The sequence below is a fragment of the Eptesicus fuscus genome, chromosome 7, assembly GCF_027574615.1.
Source record: "Eptesicus fuscus isolate TK198812 chromosome 7, DD_ASM_mEF_20220401, whole genome shotgun sequence".
In the NCBI taxonomy this organism is placed as follows: Eukaryota; Metazoa; Chordata; class Mammalia; order Chiroptera; family Vespertilionidae; genus Eptesicus; species Eptesicus fuscus.
In genome coordinates this window covers 48,591,648-48,608,851 of record NC_072479.1, presented here as the reverse complement: position 1 = coordinate 48,608,851, position 17,204 = coordinate 48,591,648, and the positions used below count along the sequence as shown (strand labels likewise).

The 17,204-nt window shown below is 38.7% G+C and overlaps 1 protein-coding gene across 3 annotated transcripts in view; it reads left to right on the top strand.

Moving 5' to 3' along the window:
• The window catches only part of MON2 (MON2 homolog, regulator of endosome-to-Golgi trafficking), a 114,822-nt gene that overhangs the window by 83,305 nt on the left and 14,313 nt on the right, over positions 1 to 17,204 (top strand). For 2 of the 3 annotated variants that reach the window (XM_054718909.1, XM_054718911.1), the window contains exons 26-30: positions 1,156 to 1,784; positions 7,672 to 7,815; positions 8,437 to 8,454; positions 8,737 to 8,865; positions 11,143 to 11,333. In XM_054718909.1, coding sequence (XP_054574884.1) covers positions 1,156 to 1,784; positions 7,672 to 7,815; positions 8,437 to 8,454; positions 8,737 to 8,865; positions 11,143 to 11,333 — 1,111 coding nt within the window. The remainder of the gene's footprint in view (positions 1 to 1,155; positions 1,785 to 7,671; positions 7,816 to 8,436; positions 8,455 to 8,736; positions 8,866 to 11,142; positions 11,334 to 17,204) is intronic. The other variant, XM_054718910.1, reaches the window with a different exon arrangement.

Here is a 17,204-nt window from a genome sequence, read left to right as displayed (position 1 = left end):
ATCAGTGGAAACCAGCAACTACCATTCAGCTCATGCCTTGCTGACTCATTTTCGTGTGAGGGAAACAAATTTATACTCATTATGAAAGGACAGTCTATTCATTTTGTCCTGGTAACTAACTATTATGGGTGAAAAATGTTTAAGAAAGTTATACAACTGCCCTGGCCAATGTGGCTCACTTGGTTGGGCGGCGTCTTGTGCACTGAAAGGTTGCTGGTTTGATTTCCACTCAGGGCACATACCCCAGTTGTTGGCTTGACCCCTGTGGTGGTTGAGGTCATGCAGGAGGCAGCCGATTGATGTTTCACTATTACATCGGTGTTTCTTTCTCTTTCACTCTCCCTTTCTCTCTATCTCAAAATCAAGAAAAAAATCTTTTTAAAAAAAGTTGTATAACTATAAATTATTTAAATATGAAAACTGAAGTTTAATGGAATATGATAGTTTAAACATTTAGACCTATAAAATGTTTCATGCTGTTATACTTATAACTTTTCCAATATATTTAAGAATGATAACATCTTAATCATTAATAAAGGCAGATAGATAGACTGAAGATGTTACTAAAAAGCTTTTTTCTTTTTTTAAAAATATATTTTATTGATTTTTTTACAGAGAGGAAGAGAGAGGGATAGAGAGTTAGAAACATCGATGAGAGAGAAACATCAATCAGCTGCCTCTTGCACACCCCATACTGGGGATGTGCCCGCAACCAAGGTACATGCCCTTGACCGGAATCGAACCTGGGACCCTTCAGTCCGCAGGCCGGCGTTCTATCCACTGAGCCAAACCGGTTTCGGCAAAGCTTTTGTTTTTACCCTATTAAGTTTTTTTCTTTTCTCCTTTGGCAAAAGTACTAGGATATAGTATAAACATGTATACTTAACGTTAATGAGTTTTGTTTTTAAGACAAAAACATTGTTTGATATACCCATTATCTAATCTCTTCTTGGTGCCCTTTGTTCCTGTATCTGAAAAATAATTTACTGGATTTTCAGGTTGTAATGGTTTTAATTCACATTGTTAATAACCTTGGTACCTAAGCAGTTTTTTTCTAGTTCCATAGGAATTTAAGCAGAAAAATAAAGCAAATAGATTCTAAAGTGTCTAGTAGAGAACATTTATGATATATATTTTTTTCTCTTCTTAATATAGGAGACTTTTCAAGAGCATGGGATGTTCTTCTTGACCATATACAATCAGCAGCACTCAGCAAAAACAATGAAGTATCTCTGGCTGCACTGAAAAGCTTCCAGGAAATTTTACAGATTGTGTCCCCTGTCAGAGACTCAGATAAGCCTGAGACACCGCCTTCAGTTAATGTACCTGTGTCTGTCCTTTTAGGGTCAATATCAGGCCCTGGCCTGAGCAGGCCATTTGTAAGAACAGATTCCATTGGAGAAAGACTTGGAAGATATAGTAGCTCTGAGCCACCCATAGTTACTGATGAGCTTGAAGATTTGAATCTCTGGTGGGCTGCATGGAATACCTGGTATAGAATTGGATCTGAAAGCACTAAGCCTCCTATTACTTTTGATAAACTGACTTTTATTCCCAGCCAGCCTTTTCTTACAGCTTTAATTCAGATATTTCCAGCTCTCTACCAACACATAAAAACTGGTTTCAACATGGATGACTTGCAAAAATTAGGGGTCATATTGCACAGTGCTGTTTCAGTCCCAATAAGTTCAGATGCATCTCCTTTCATTCTTCCATCGTATACTGAAGCAGTTTTGACAAGTTTACAGGAAGCTGTACTTACAGCTTTAGATGTTCTCCAAAAGGTAATAGAATTATAATGGCTGTCTAAGCAAAAATGCATATTTTTTTACTTTGCTACGTATTTTTTGGTAATTCTGGATCGTTAAGATTGTTATGTTATATACTTTGGGATAAGTTCAGGATTGTAAAGATCTAGTTATTTTAAAAACGGGTCGTTTTCTGGTAATTCAGGTTTGTTTTGAGAGTCGTTAAGAAACTGCCTGCATATTGTTTCTATTCACCAACATTTTTGGTTTGTTCATACACCTCTTTATAAGAGGATAATACTTTTTGGAATAACAGCTTTTGTCTGGTACTTATGTAATTAGAAAATTAATAAGCAATGGGATTACATATATTTTTTTATCTGCAATTAAATCTAGCTCTGGAATTGTTGGAAGCTTATTTTAAAAATAAGAAGTAAGGATAAATTTATAAAGTATTTCACAAAAATTTTAGAAAGTTATATTTTTACCTATGTGTTTTGTTACTGCAAAAAATTATTAAAACAGACAGACCTAAATATCATTGAATAAATTCCAATTAGCAAGCAATACCAGATCAAAATAAAAAAAATCTTTAAACTTTAAGGTAATTGTTAGTGTAATTCACAACCAAAATGCTGAAGAACAAAATGCAAACAGAAAAGATAGCAATTCCCTTATAGTAGCTATGACATTCTAACAATACTAGTGCCCACGTGCAAGGATTCATGCACATTGAAAGGAAATTAATTAGAAGGTGGCTAGTGGGGCGGGACTGGGCGAGACAGTCCGGACACGCCCTGGAGCCAACTTCTCGTGGTCCCTCCCCGGCCCGCTGCACCTGGGCTGGCTGCACCTGGGCTGGCTGCACCTGGGGCAGTGCTGCGGCTCGAAGGGCATCTGCGGAGTGAGCGGGGTCCCTCTGGCAGGTGGGGTCCTTTGGCCTGGCCTGTGGGGATCAGGCCGAAACCAGCTCTCTGACATCCCCCAAGGGGTCCCAGATTGCGAGAGGGCAGTTCTTAGGTGATGGATGCACCCCGAAATTGGGCTCCCTCCTCTCTGGTTCCGGGGTGCGTCACCCGAGAACCACCATGCCAAGTCACCACAGCTTGGCAGCTCCTGCGTTGAGTGTCTGCCCCTTGGTGTCAGTGCACGTCATAGCTACCAGTCAGAGTGTCTGCCCCCTGATGGTCCTTGCGTGTCATAGCTACCAGTCGGACAGTCACTTAGCCTTTTATATATATAGATTAGAATGGAACTAGAACCTGATTATACATGTGTGACAGTAACCATTTATGTACTGTAAATCATGTTTTCCATTTAACTGATTACACACATCCAACTGGAATGATGGACATTTTCAAATGAAGAATGGTGGTTTCTGCTATATGGCAATACCTCTTATTTGCTTCTGGAGGAAGTCTAGCTGAGCAGTAATTCTTTATCTGTTTAATCCTATTATACAAAGAAACAAATTGTGTAGAAACTTAAAATTTAAGAGAATCTGGCATTAAAAAAATTTATTATAGTATCAGTTTTCCACAATTGAAATAAAAATAGCTGTTTTTAATTAAGCAATATTCTTCAGATTGCTTTTTGATTCTCAGGGGTGGAATGTGGGTTCTCAATAATTACTCCCCCCCCCCCTTGATTGATCATGCTCATAAATCACTTATAGACTGCCCAGAGGGAATGGAAAAGTTATTTTATCAAAAAAGAAAAGCCACAGGCCTTGTGGGATGCCTATAATCTACAACTCTCATTCAGATGTTTGATTCAAACTTTTATATATGTGTACAGGATAAAAATAAACAAGAAACAACAAATGCCAAAAACTCTCTTCAAGAGAAAAAGTATATCATTACAACAAAACAAAACAACAAAAACACCCTCTGCTTTAGCAGTAAGACAATAAGTGGAATCATTCATTCCAGTTACTAGGAATTTGTTCTAAGCCTTGAAAACAACATATACCTTCAACCTGAAACTTAAGAAGCTTTTTATATCAATTGATATTTTGCATTGTTAATTTTCATTGTATCCATTACTTGAAAATAATATAATATGGAAGTCTTTAATATTTCCTGAGAAAAATTTACATGTTTCATAATCTGTGAGAATGTTTTTATATTTTCCTCCATGGGTTTTGGCAAGTTTTTGCTTTGGGATTTTATCCTAATAAACTATTCAGCAAAACATTTTATTGATTAAAAACTATTTTCCTTCCTAAAAGGAAAAACTTATATTTTTAAAAAGATTTTTTAAATTGATTTTTAGAGAGAGAGGAAAGGAGAGGGAGAGAGAAACATCGATGTGAGAGGGGAACATATATTGGCTGCCTCCTGCATGCCCCCAACCAGGGATCAAGCCTGCAACCCATGCATGTGCCCTGACCGGGAATGGAACCAACAAACCCTTCTGTGCTCAGGATGATGCCCAACAAACTGAGCCACACCAGCCAGGGCAGAAAAACTCTTTTTTTATTTCTTTAGCCTTATATTCAGGGTCACAGTCTTCTCTTGGTTCCCAAATCACTAGTTCCCAACTAAATTGTCTTAGTTATGTATGCTAATTGATTTTTTTTTTCTAAGACATTTTGGCATACATGAGGGACCTGAGAATTTGATTATCTGCTTTTATTAAGTTCTGAGATCAGGAGACTGCATCTGTCTTATTTATTGCTAAACTTCCTAAAGTCAGATGGCTAAATACCCTATCTGTCTCCATCATCACAATTGCTGGAGTGATACTCCAGGAAACATCATCACATTGTATGTGAAATGGTGCCTTTGGAGTTGTTCAGTGAAACCATGTCTTCTTACTGGGGCAAGTTTCTGAATCTCTCTATACTTCAGATACCTCATCTATAAAATGAAAATAATCTATAACTTTTTGCTCTATTAAATGGGATATTTGTAAGATATTTAGTGTCTGGCACAGTTAAACATTCAGCAATTGTTAGTTTAGCTGTTACTATCTTCATCATCAGTTTCTCTAGCAAAGGCCTTAGAACATGGTAGGTACTGAATGAATTATTGTAGATTACTTAGAGAAACCTTGAACTGTACTGGAGGTTGGATGTCCAGTTTTTGTTCTTGTTTTCACATATACAGTTTTTAAGAACTAATAGGAAATATTCTTCAGATTGCTTATTGATTCTCAGTTGTGGAACTAAAATCTGTTATCAAGTTTTATTATAGGTTTTTGTGATATATCAACTTCAGAATACTAAAGAAGAAAAGCCAATAATAATTTTTTCTTATATGGAGTTTGTTAAAAAAAAAAAAGTTGACTGTATATTATACACTTTTAAGATTCCAGAATAGCTTTATAATCTACTATAACACTACTTATGTTTTATTTTTATAAAGGAACACAGAAAATCCCAGCGCATATTATACTACTTATGTTTTATTTTTATAAAGGAACACAGAAAATCCCACCAAAATCATTATTTGGTGCTAAGATATTTCCAGAGAAATTCTGATACTAAGTTTACTAAGTTATCAACACAGGCTTTTTTTTTTTCTTTTTAGCTATCCTATCTAATAAAAGAGTAATATGCAAATTGAACATCACTCCAACACACAAGATTGCTGCCCCCATATGGACACAAGATGGCCGCCACAAGATGGCCAGCAGGGGAGGGCAGTTAGGAGGGAACAGGCCTGCAAGGGAGGGCAGTTGGGGGCGATCAAGCCTGCAGGGGAGGGCAGTTAGGGGTAACCAGGCTGGCAGAGGAGGGAAGTTGGGGGCAACTGGGCCTGCAGGGAAGGGCAGTTAGGGGGACCCAGGCCTGCAGGGGAGGGCAGTTAGGGGCAAACAGCCTGGCAGGGGAGCAGTTAGGCATCAATCAGGCTAGCAGGGGAGTGGTTAGGGGGTGATCAGGCTGGCAGGCAGAAGTGGTTAGGGGCAATCAGGAAGGCAGGCAGGCGAGCAGTTGGGAGCCAGCAGTCCTGGATTGTGAGAGGGATGTCCGACTGCCCGTTTAGGCCCGATCCAGTAGGGGTCCCAGATTGGAGAGGGTGCAGGCTGGGCTGAGGGACAACCCCCCTCCACCCTCCGTGCACGAATTTCGTGCACCGGGCCTCTAGTTGAAAATAATTCACTTAGGATAATTGTCTCTTTTCCATAGTACTTGTTTACTTCTAAGAGTTAAGACTTAGCAAAACGTTAATGAAGAAGGTGAAACTATTAGAAGTAATTAGTAGGGAGAATTTTTTTTTCCTCACCTGAAGATATACTTTTTGAATTTAGAGAGAGGAAGGAAGAGAGACAGAGACAGACAGACAGAGATATCCATGTGAGAAACATCGATCAGTTGCCTCCTGCCTAGACCAGGGATTGAACCCACAACCTAGTTATGTGCCCTGACCTGGAATTGAACCTGCCACCTTTTGGTAAAGGAAACGACATTCCAACCAATTGAGCCACACCGCCCAGGGCTAGAGAGAATTTTTTTATCATTCAGGTTCTTCATTAACTATTTCTGGCAAAAATAGCTAAATATTGAAACATGGTGTTATTTTTTCACATTGTAATTATAAAACGATCTAACTTAGGTATGGTCAGCACTTTGCTTACCCACTTTCTATCTTAGGACAGTTATATCTAAACTTTCAGTTATAGCTAAATGGCTATATCTTCTCTGAGAGAAAATGAAACTAATCTATTGTCTGACAGTTAAAAAGCCACAGATTACAAAAAATATATAAATGTAAATATCTTTTTAAAGAGATTCCTTAAAATTTTGAGTGCTGTGAATTTTGACTTAGTATTTTGAGGGTAGCTGAAGTGTAGAGTGATCATGTTTTTTTGTTTGTTTTGTAGAGCACAGATATATTTTAGGCATTCTATAAATAATATCATTAAATATTTGTTCTCACAGATAAATAAACACTAAAACAGGAAAATATGAAAGGATGAGAGGAAAATACACATTTGTGGCTAGAAAAAAATAAAAAGATAAGATTGATTTAAGTACTTTTGACATTTGAATTGGTAATTAAAATCTGCAATGATGGTCATTTTATTCTGTTTTATAAAATTATCTGTAGCAATAAGTTTAATTATATTAAAATATTTTAATTTTTAAAATCAAGTCTATATTCAGATATACTAGACATTATTAAACATATACTATGTTAAAAATTAATATATAGATTTCTACTAGAAACAATTTTTCATGATTTATTTTCCTAATTATAATGCACATTTGTTAAAGTCAGTGGACCAGGCGAGGTGCAAAAATCAGCTGTCATTTCCAAGAACTGATCTCATCACTGAAAGAGTAGTCACTGTCATCTTGGTCAGTGAAGCATTCTTAATGGTCTGATGCCTGCACTACTGAACAAATGATCAGATTGTAGGACCTCAGGACTTCCTGGGATTTCTCTTTAAGTGCTTGCCCTGTATCCAATCTATTAAATAAAAATATCACACTTAAAAAAAATCCTCACCCAAAGATATTCTTTTCATTGATTTTTTAGAGAGAATGAAAGGAGGAGGGAGGGTGGAGAGAAAGAAAGAAGCATCAACATGACAGGCACATCGACTGGTTGCCTACCACGTGTGCCCTGACCAGGGCCTGATATCGAACAGCAACTGAAATATGTGCCCTTGACTGGCAATTGAACCCACACCCCTTCAGTCTGAGGGCAGATGCCCTAACACACTGAGAAATGCGGCCAGGGAAATATTACACTTTTTATTTTAAAAAAATTTTAGTTGATTTATACATTTAGCCTATACTTTACTCAATAATAGTTTAAAATAGCTTAAATGTCCTTAAGGGCTTATAAAAGATTGTATGATACGTAAAACAGGGCAGTTTTTATGATTATTTGGTTAAGCAAATGCATGTAACAGTAAAGAACTTAATAGAGTTCAGATTATGCATTCTACTGTTCATATTTTGCTTTTATAGGCCATCTGTATAGGACCAGAAAACATGCAGATAATGTATCCAGCTATATTTGACCAGTTACTGGCATTTGTAGAATTTTCCTGTAAACCTCCACAGTATGGACAGCTGGAAACAAAGCACATTGCAAATGCTAAATATAATCAGGTAATTTACTCTAAATTATATTTACTATGTAAGATTTTATGGCTTATACGTACAAGTCAGTTCTACTTAAGAGGGACTCTGATTACCTCAGAAATTTTTCATTCACATATAAACCCTCATATGTCTGGTAACAGTTTTAGCTTAAAAGAAATACTATTTGTAGAATCTTTTCTGTGTTTCTTTTTTTCTTGCTTATGATTTTCATTTCCAAAATGGTTCTCTAGGAAGTTTGGCCTTTCACATTACTGTGTAGTACATCTTCTTCAAAGTTCCTTTCTTGGCTGCCCCAGCCCACTATAAAATGACTTCTAAATCTTTAAGCCTAATCTTTCCTAAAATAGATAACTACAATGCAGAATGAAAATATCTGTGTGATTAAATAAGAAGTCTACTACTGGTGTGAAATTTAGTTGGATTTTACATTAAAGATTTTTATAGCCATAATTGGCGAATTTTAAATCTGTTTTGGCTTAGGAGAAAAGTAAATTTCTGAATGCATGCACATGCTGATTTTGTTCACACAACATAAAAATTATAATTTTACATGGTGCGAAAAGTAGTTTTAATGTGTATTAACTCTTTTCATTCTATTTGTCTTGCAACACAATGGAATCACAATAGATCCAACTATTTGCACCGGTGAGTTAAATTTCCTAAAATTGTCCTAACCTATTGACAACAAAGTACATCTTTTCCAGTTCTTGATAGAATGCTCTATGTGCTTTTGTTGATAATTTTGATTTTGCCTGGCTGAAAATTATTATTTCATGAAGTACATATCTCTTTGAAAACTTTGCATGTAATATAATCTGACAAAACCAAGGCCTGAACTTTAAGACAAAGAAGCTTTCTGTTTGAAAGCAATACAATTTCATTTAATCTCATTTATTTTTAATTCCATGTGAAAATATTACTTTCTAGGCGGAATGGGTGGCCTTGAATTATGTACCGTTTGCTGAAAGGTCTTTAGAAGTAGTTGTGGATTTATACCAAAAAACAGCCTGTCACAAAGCAGTGGTGAATGAGAAAGTACTCCAGAATATCATTAAGGTATTTCTTTTTAAAAAATGTTTATACTTTTATTTGATGATGACAGTATTGTTGAAGTAACCCTTTAGATAATAATGTTTTATCATATATTGAAAATATAATTCATATTATTACTTATAGTGACTTTTCTCCAATGTTCATGGGTAATACTTAGAAACCTGTTTAAAGTATGAGGATTTTTAAATGAAAACTATTAAGTGAATATGCATTAGATTTTTTGCAATTTTGCCACATAAGACAATGCGTTGAGGGTCCTGTTTCTTAGGATGATACTCCTTATACTTTGATGTTGATGAGCATTCAGGGAGAAATTGACAATTCAGCCCATTGATTCAATTGATCATGCATAATTTTAACAGTCATTTTTACTTTTCAATTAGAATAGATATACAATGTTATGTTAGTTTCCGGTGTTGACAATTATTTTAAAAATTCATCTCTTCTTGACTGTGTCCCATTCCTTCAAAAGCTTATTTCTTGTTTTTTCCTCTGTCTCCCTCACCCTTCCCCTATCTCTAAAAATCAATAAAAACTTTTTTTTAAGTGTTATTACTTTTTCAGGGTCACTGGAGATAGGATTTAAAAGTATTCTAGGTGTACCGTTTAATAATGCGGATTTTTTTCAATAGATGGAGTTACACGTATGTTATATATGCGATTTGCTATGTGTGCTATTTTGTTGTATTGACAACAAGCTTCAAAACTTCATATATCAAATTTGCTGAAGGTGTTAACATCATAGATATTTTTACACTTAAAAATGTCGAATTTCGTGCAAAAAAAAGCATTTGCGGAAAGTTTTAATTCATTATTTTGAAGAAAAGTGCTGCTGAAAGTTATCGTATACTTCGGGAAGCTTATGGTGAACATGCTCCATCTCAAGATACTTGTGAATGCTGGTTTAAACGCTTTAAAAGTGATGATTTCTATGTGAAAGACGAAGAAAGTCCAGGTCAACCCAAAAAGTTTGAAGACCAACAATTACAAGCATTATTGGATGAAGATGCATGTCAAACTAAAAAACAACATGCAGAAAGATTAAACATTGCTCAGCAAACAATTTCCGATCATTTACAAGCAATGGGAAAGATTTTAAAGGAAGGAAAATGGGTATGCCACATAAACTGAACGAAAGACAAATGGAAAACTGAAAGTCATCAGTAAAATGTTACTTCAACAGCATGAAAGAAAGTCTTTTTTGCATCTAATTGTGACTGGCGATGAAAAGTGGATTTATTTTGAGAATCCCAAACACACAAAATCATGGGTTGATCCAGGTCAACCATCAACATGGACTGCAAGGCCAAATCGCTTTGGAAAGAAAACAATACTCTGTGTTTGGTGGGATCAGGAAGGTGTGGTGTAGTATGAGCTTTTTAAAACCAGGTGAAACCGTTAATACTGATTGCTACTGACAACGAATAATCAGTTTGAACCATGCTTTGATCGTAAAACGACCAGAATGTGCCAGAAGACACGGCAAAGTAATTTTGCTTCATGATGACGCACCATCACACACTTCAAAACCAGTTAAAGACACATTAAAAGATCTTGCCTGGGAAGTATTAACCCACCTGCTGTATTCACCAGACCTTGCTCCTTCAGATTACCACTTGTTCTGATCGATGGCACACGCACTTTCTGGGCAGCACTTCAAAACATACGAAGAAGTAGAAAACTGGGTCTCTGAATGGTTTGCCTCAAAACAAGAAAAGTTCTATTGGGACAGTATCCACAAATTACCTGAAGGATGGGGGAAATGTGTAGCTAGCGATGGATATTACTTTGAATAAAGCACTTTTGATGTTTCTCTTAAAATTATAGTGTTTTCTTTGGTTATAAAATCCGCTATTATTAACTGGTACACCTAGTATCTTTCTAGGCAGCAGGATTTGAAAACTGTAATGGAGAATTGGTCTTTCTGGAAAATAACATCCTTCTTTAAATGAAATGTCTATGCCAGTGGTCGGCAAACTGCGGCTTGCGAGCCACATGCTGCACTTGGGCCCCTTGAGTGTGGCTCTTCCACAAAATACCACGTGCGGGTGCGCACGTACAGTGCGATTGAAACTTCGTGGCCCATGCGCAGAAGTCGGTTTTCGGCTCTCAAAAGAAATTTCAGTCATTGTACTGTTGATATTTGGCTCTGTTGACTAATGAGTTTGCCGACCACTGGTCTATGCTATTATTTTTTCTCTTATAATTTTATAAAAATAATTAAAGTTGTGTGTATATATTTTAATGAATACTTATCTTAAATTGTCTGTATTTTTACAGACCCTTAGGGTTCCTCTCAGTTTGAAGTATTCCTGCCCTTCTGAAAGCACATGGAAACTGGCAGTATCTTCTCTCCTCAAAGTTCTTTCTATTGGGCTACCTGTTGCCCGGCAGCATGCTTCTTCTGGAAAATTTGACAGTATGTGGCCAGAACTAGCCAATACTTTTGAAGACTTTCTTTTTACTAAAAGGTCAGCTCATTTATTTTTGCAATTAGGACAATCTTTCAAGAAGTGTATACCATGCCTGTTATTGCTCTAAAAACAGTATTTCTAATTATTCATTAACTAAGTAATTGGTTATTGAGAATCATAGCTTATGCAAAGCACAGCTGGATTAGGCATTTATCCATTTAGCATATCATCTGTGAGCAATGGAGATTTTGTACTTTACAATGATTTTGGTAGTAAGATAGGAATCTATATATATAAAAGCTTAAGCGACTGTCCGACAGTTGGACCATTCGACCAGTAGCTTTGATGCTCAAGACCACCAGGGGGCAGATGCTCAACGTACAGGTATGGAAACATGGAACAGACTGATGAATCTCAGAGGGAAGGGGATAGGAGGGAGGGTGGAAAGAGATTAACCGAAGATCTTATGTGCATACTAGAGGCCCAGTACATGAAAATTCATGCACTGGAGGGGGTTTCCTCAGCCCAGCCTGCCCCTCTCACAGTCTGGGAGCCCTCAGAGGCGAGAGGCAACCCGTCGATCAGGAGAAGGCGATGCCCCCATCACACCTCTGCTGCCGCCACTGCCAGCAGCACAAGCCTCAGCCAGCCCTGGTTACCTGAGCCTCAGGCGGCCCTGGTTACCTGAGCCTCGGGCGGCCCTGGGTGGCTGGGCAGCTGCCATCCGAGGCTTGTCTGTGCCTCGGGCATTGGCTGGGCAGCTGCCATCCGAGGCTTGTCTGTGCCTCGGGCATTGGCTGGGCAGCTGCCATCCGAGGCTTGTCTGTGCCTCGGGCTTGCCCTGGGCAGCTGGGCGGCTGAGCAGCCACCATCCAAGGCTTGCCTGTGCCTCGGGCATCAGCTAGGCAGCTGCTATCCGAGGCTTGCCTGCGTCTTGGGCGTCATCTGGGCAGCTGACATCTGAGGTTTGCCTGTGCCTCGGGCTGGCCCTAGGTGGCTGGGCAGCCGCCATCCAAGGCTTGCTTGCGGTTTGGGCCGGCCCTTGGGCAGCTGGGGGGCTGAGGGTGATCCGGCTGCACCGTGCACCTGCCGCCCTCCTGGCTGGGCTGAAAGGACTGTGGGACTCTGGCGGCAGGCACAAGGAGCAGCCGGACCCACCTGAGGGCGGGTCCGGCCACACCGCGCGCCTGCCACCCCCCACCCCTGGTGGGGCTGAAAAGACTGGGGAACTCTGGCATGGCTAAAGGGACTGGGTGCCGCCATCTTGTGGCTATGGGCACTGCTATCTTTGTGGCGGTGTGACAGTCAATTTGCATATTCTCTCTTTATTAGATAGGACTAGAGGCCCGGTGCACAGATTTGTGCACTGGTGGGATTCTTCAGCCTGGACTGCAGGGATCGGGTCGAAATGGGCCTGGTGCATGGATTCGTGCACCTGCGGGGTCCCTCGGCTTGGCCTGCGGGGATCAGGCTGAAACCAGCCCGGTGCACACATTCATGTACCAGTGGGGTCCCTTGGCCTGGCCTGCAGGGATCGGGCTGAAACCGGCAGTCCCAACATCCCCCAAGGGGTTCCGGATTGCAAGAGGGTGCAGGCCAGACCAAGGGACCCCACCAGTGCATGAATCTGTGCACCAGGCCTCTAGTCTATATATAAGATTATATGAATGCATCATAATTAAAGAACCATGGTTTTGACTAGATGAAGCCAAGAAGGTCCATTTTTTAAAACCGTGCTCATTTGGTATTACATAAAGAAAGTAATTTTAGAAAACCAGTGTTTTACCTGAATAAATATGGCCAATGGCAGTAATGATCAGCTCTTTAATATATTTAGGTTTGGCTGTTCCTAAACAATTAAAAACATGTATACAGTAGTCCCCCCTTATCCACGGGGGTACATTTCAAGACTCCCTGAAACCACAGATAGTACCAACCCTATTTACTATGTTTTGTCCTGTACATATATAACTATGATAGAGTATAATTTATATACTAGGCACATTAAGAGATTAACAATAGCTTATAAGAAAAAGAACAATTAAAATAATATACTGAAATAAAAATTAGGTGAATAAGATTTTTAAAAAAGATGTTTAGGTTTGTCAAATAAAAATGGAATTTTCATTGTGTGATATTCAATTGAGGGCATAAGTTAAGGATGCTCTTTGACCCCTCACTGAGAGTGGGATAATTGGAACACAGACTAAATATTTTGAGTAAGGAATCTGCTGCTGTCCATCTAGAGGTGTACTATCCAATGCAGTAGTCACTAGCTGTAATTAATTAAAAAATTTAACTAAGTAAAATTAAAAGTTCAGTTTAGTCACTAGCAAGGTTTCAAATTCTTATTGCCATATGTGACTAGTGGCTGCCATGTTGGACAGTGCAGATTATTGAACATCTCCATCCTCATAGAAAGTTCATTTGGGTACCACCGATCTAAAATATGACATTTTACTATCAATGAACTTATCTGTAATAGCTTTGATAGCCAGGTAGTCTTAAGTTTTACATTTAATTTTCCTTTTTTTTCTTTCTACAATCTAATTTTCTTTGTACTATGGTAGTGAAACCCTGTGACAATGAAAAATTTTCTATTTTTATATCCTTTAATCATTTTGAAAGCCTATAGAATGATAAACATGGCATACACAGCTATGTAACCATATAAACTATTAGCTTGTAATTATTTAAATTATGAATTTGAGATACTTTGAGAAAAAAAAAACTACATTAGTACACTGATAATGATCAGATGAAGCCACAACAGAATGATTTAGCTGAAGAGATTATGTTTTTCTAATGTTGTTATTTAGTAAAAAAAAAATAGTTATAAACAGAAATAGGCTAATAGATACAGAGAACAAACTGATGGTTGCCAGATGGGCAAGGGGTTAGGGAGCTGGGTGCAAAAAGTGAAGAGATTAAGTACAAATTGGTAGTTACAAAATAGTCATGGGGATGTAAAGTACAGCATAGAGCATATAGTTAATAATATTTTAATAACTATGTATAGTGCCAGGTGGGTAATACTAGAATTACGGGGAACATTTCATAAGATATATAAATGTCTAAACACTATGCTATACACGTGAAACTAATCTATATATATAAAAGCCTAAGCAACCATCCAACCGTTTGACTGTCTGACTGGTAGCTATGACGCACAATGACCACCAGGGGGCAGACGCCCAACACAGGAGCTGCTGAGCTGTGATGTCTAGGCAGCTGCGGTTCTCAGGTGACACACCCGGAACCAGAGAGGAGGGAGCCCGATTCTGGGGTGCGTCACCAGAAAACTGCCCTCTCGTGATCCAGGACCCCTCGGGGATAAAATAATATTGAATGTCAACTTTAATTGAAAAATTTAAAAAAAAAAAAGCCCTGCCCAGTTTTTCTTAGTGGTTAGAGCATCATCCTTCGGACTGAAGAGTCTCAGGTTCGATTGCCAGTTAAGGGCACATACCTGGGTTGCTGGTTCAATCCCCATCCCTAGTCCCAGTCTTGTTCACATTATTGTCTTTCTCTCTCTCTTTCTCTCTCTCTTTCTCTCTCTCTTTCGCTCTCGCTCTCGCTCTCAACCTCAACCTCAGTTCTCTCCTCCCCTCTCTAAAATCAATGGAAAAAATATTTTCAGGTGAGGATTAACTAACTAAATAATTAAAAGTTGTTGAGTGCAGAAGGGTTAACTTACATTTTTCTCTGTAAAAGCTTCTCTGATATTTGAGAATTCAAACTGACATGTGATTCTAATTCCTGTTTCTGAAAATGGTCAGACTTTGTTTTGCTTTCTTATGTATTTTTCACTTCTAGAAATTTTATTGATACCAATGCAAACATACTCTTTGTATTTGCAGGAAACAAATTATGTTTTTATCTTTAAAATAATCCTGAAAATTTGAATTCCTTTGTGGACTTCATTGCCCAAATCTCGATGTTAATTTATATAAAACTAGGAGCCCAGCATGCGATATCACACGGTGCCACCCACCCACCTGCAGCCCTGCCTTGACACCCGATCCTGTCCACACAGAGCTCTAGCATGCCTGGCCCAGCCCCCAAACCCTCTGGCCTTCTCTGGCCGCTTCATGCCCCGCCCTCAGTTCCTCGAGTCGCCTTGGGCTGGTCCCGCTTTCTCTGGGTGCCTCCCCGCTTCCGCCCTGTCTCTGTAGCAAGGGGGCGGCTCCGCCCCATCATGGCGCTGGAGGAGAGCATGGAAGCCTCCTGTCTGCTGCGCTCCTTCCCCTGGCAGGTGGGCCGCGGGGCACTCAGAGTGTGAGCTGTGGGTGGCAAAGGACTGGTGAGGGGGGCGCTATGGGCTCTCACCCCTGCCCTCCCTGGCATGGGATGGTCCCGCCTCCTTCGGGCACCTCCCATCTTCCGCCCCATCTCTGGAGCAACACCCCAGCTAATATGCTAATGACCTGGTCATTACCCATTACAGTGTCCTGACCGTTAGCATATTAGCTCTTTAATAGTATAGATGAGTATATTTATAAACTTAAATTTTTTCCTTTTTCCTCCAATTATCTATCTGTGTATGCATGTTGCCCTAATAATAAACTGAATAAGCTTTTTTTAAAAAAATTGAAGTAACATTGGTTTATAACATTATATAAATTTCAGATGTACAACATTACAGTTTATTATCTGTATACATTATAAATAACATGTTCACCACCAAAAGTGGTTTCCACCTGTCAGTATACATTTGACCCTTATTAACCATTTTGCCTCCCCCTTTACCTTCATTCCCTTCTGATAACCACCAATCTGTTGTCCTTATCTTTGAGTTTGTTTTTATTTTTGTTTCTTTTTTTTTCTTTACATTCTATATGAGTGAGATCATACAATTTTTTATCTGACTTATTTAATTAGCATAATACCCTCAAGTCCATCTGTGTCGTAAAAGGCAATATTTCTTCTTTTTTATGGCCACGTAGTATTCAGGTGTGTGTGTGTGTGCGCGCATGTGCACATGCCAAATCTTTAGTCATCCATTGGTGAACAGTTTATTTAAATATCTGGGCTATTGTAAATAATGCTGTAATAAACATGGGGGTACATATATATTTTTGAATTTGTGTTTTCATAATCATTTTTAATAGATATTTTTATTGATTTCAGAGAGGAAGAGAGGGGGAGAGAGAAAGAGACATCATTGATAAGAGAGAATCATTGATTGGCTGCTTCCTGCATGCCCCACACTGATTGAGCCTGCAACCCGGGCATATGCCCTTGACTGGAATCGAACCTGGGACCCTTCAGCCCACAGGCCGACGCTCTATCCACTGAGCACAACCGCCGTGGTCGGCAAACTGCGGCTCGCGAGCCACATGCGGCTCTTTAGCCCTTTGAGTGTGGCTCTTCCACAAAATACCACGGTTTGGGCGAGTCTATTTTGAAGAAGTGGCGTTAGAAGTTTAAGTTTAAAAAATTTGGCTCTCAAAAGAAATTTCAATCATTGTACTGTTGATATTTGGCTCTGTTGACTAATGAGTTTGCTGACCACTGGGCTAGGGCTAGGTGTGTGTATTTTAATACCTGTAAAGGTAAACCAAATAATACCATTTATAGCAAAAATAGCCCTAAATACAAAATAATATACTATACCCCTAAACCTAAACATGGTAATACTGTTTTTACATTTAAAATATTATAAAACAGAAGAATTTAGGCTCAAACATCAAATAACTCTAGGTTTGAATTGTGGCCTTTATTTACAGTGTGTTTTTGGTCATATTACTAGCCATTCTAATTTCAGTTTCCTCTTCAGGTACATGATAATATTACTACATGTGGTTACTGTGGGAACATAGGAGATAATACAAATAAAGCTGTTAGTACAGTGGGGAGCTCCCTAGTTTTAGCTGTCATTATTGTAATAATCATTACCATCCTATTCTCATCTGTTTTTGAGTAATT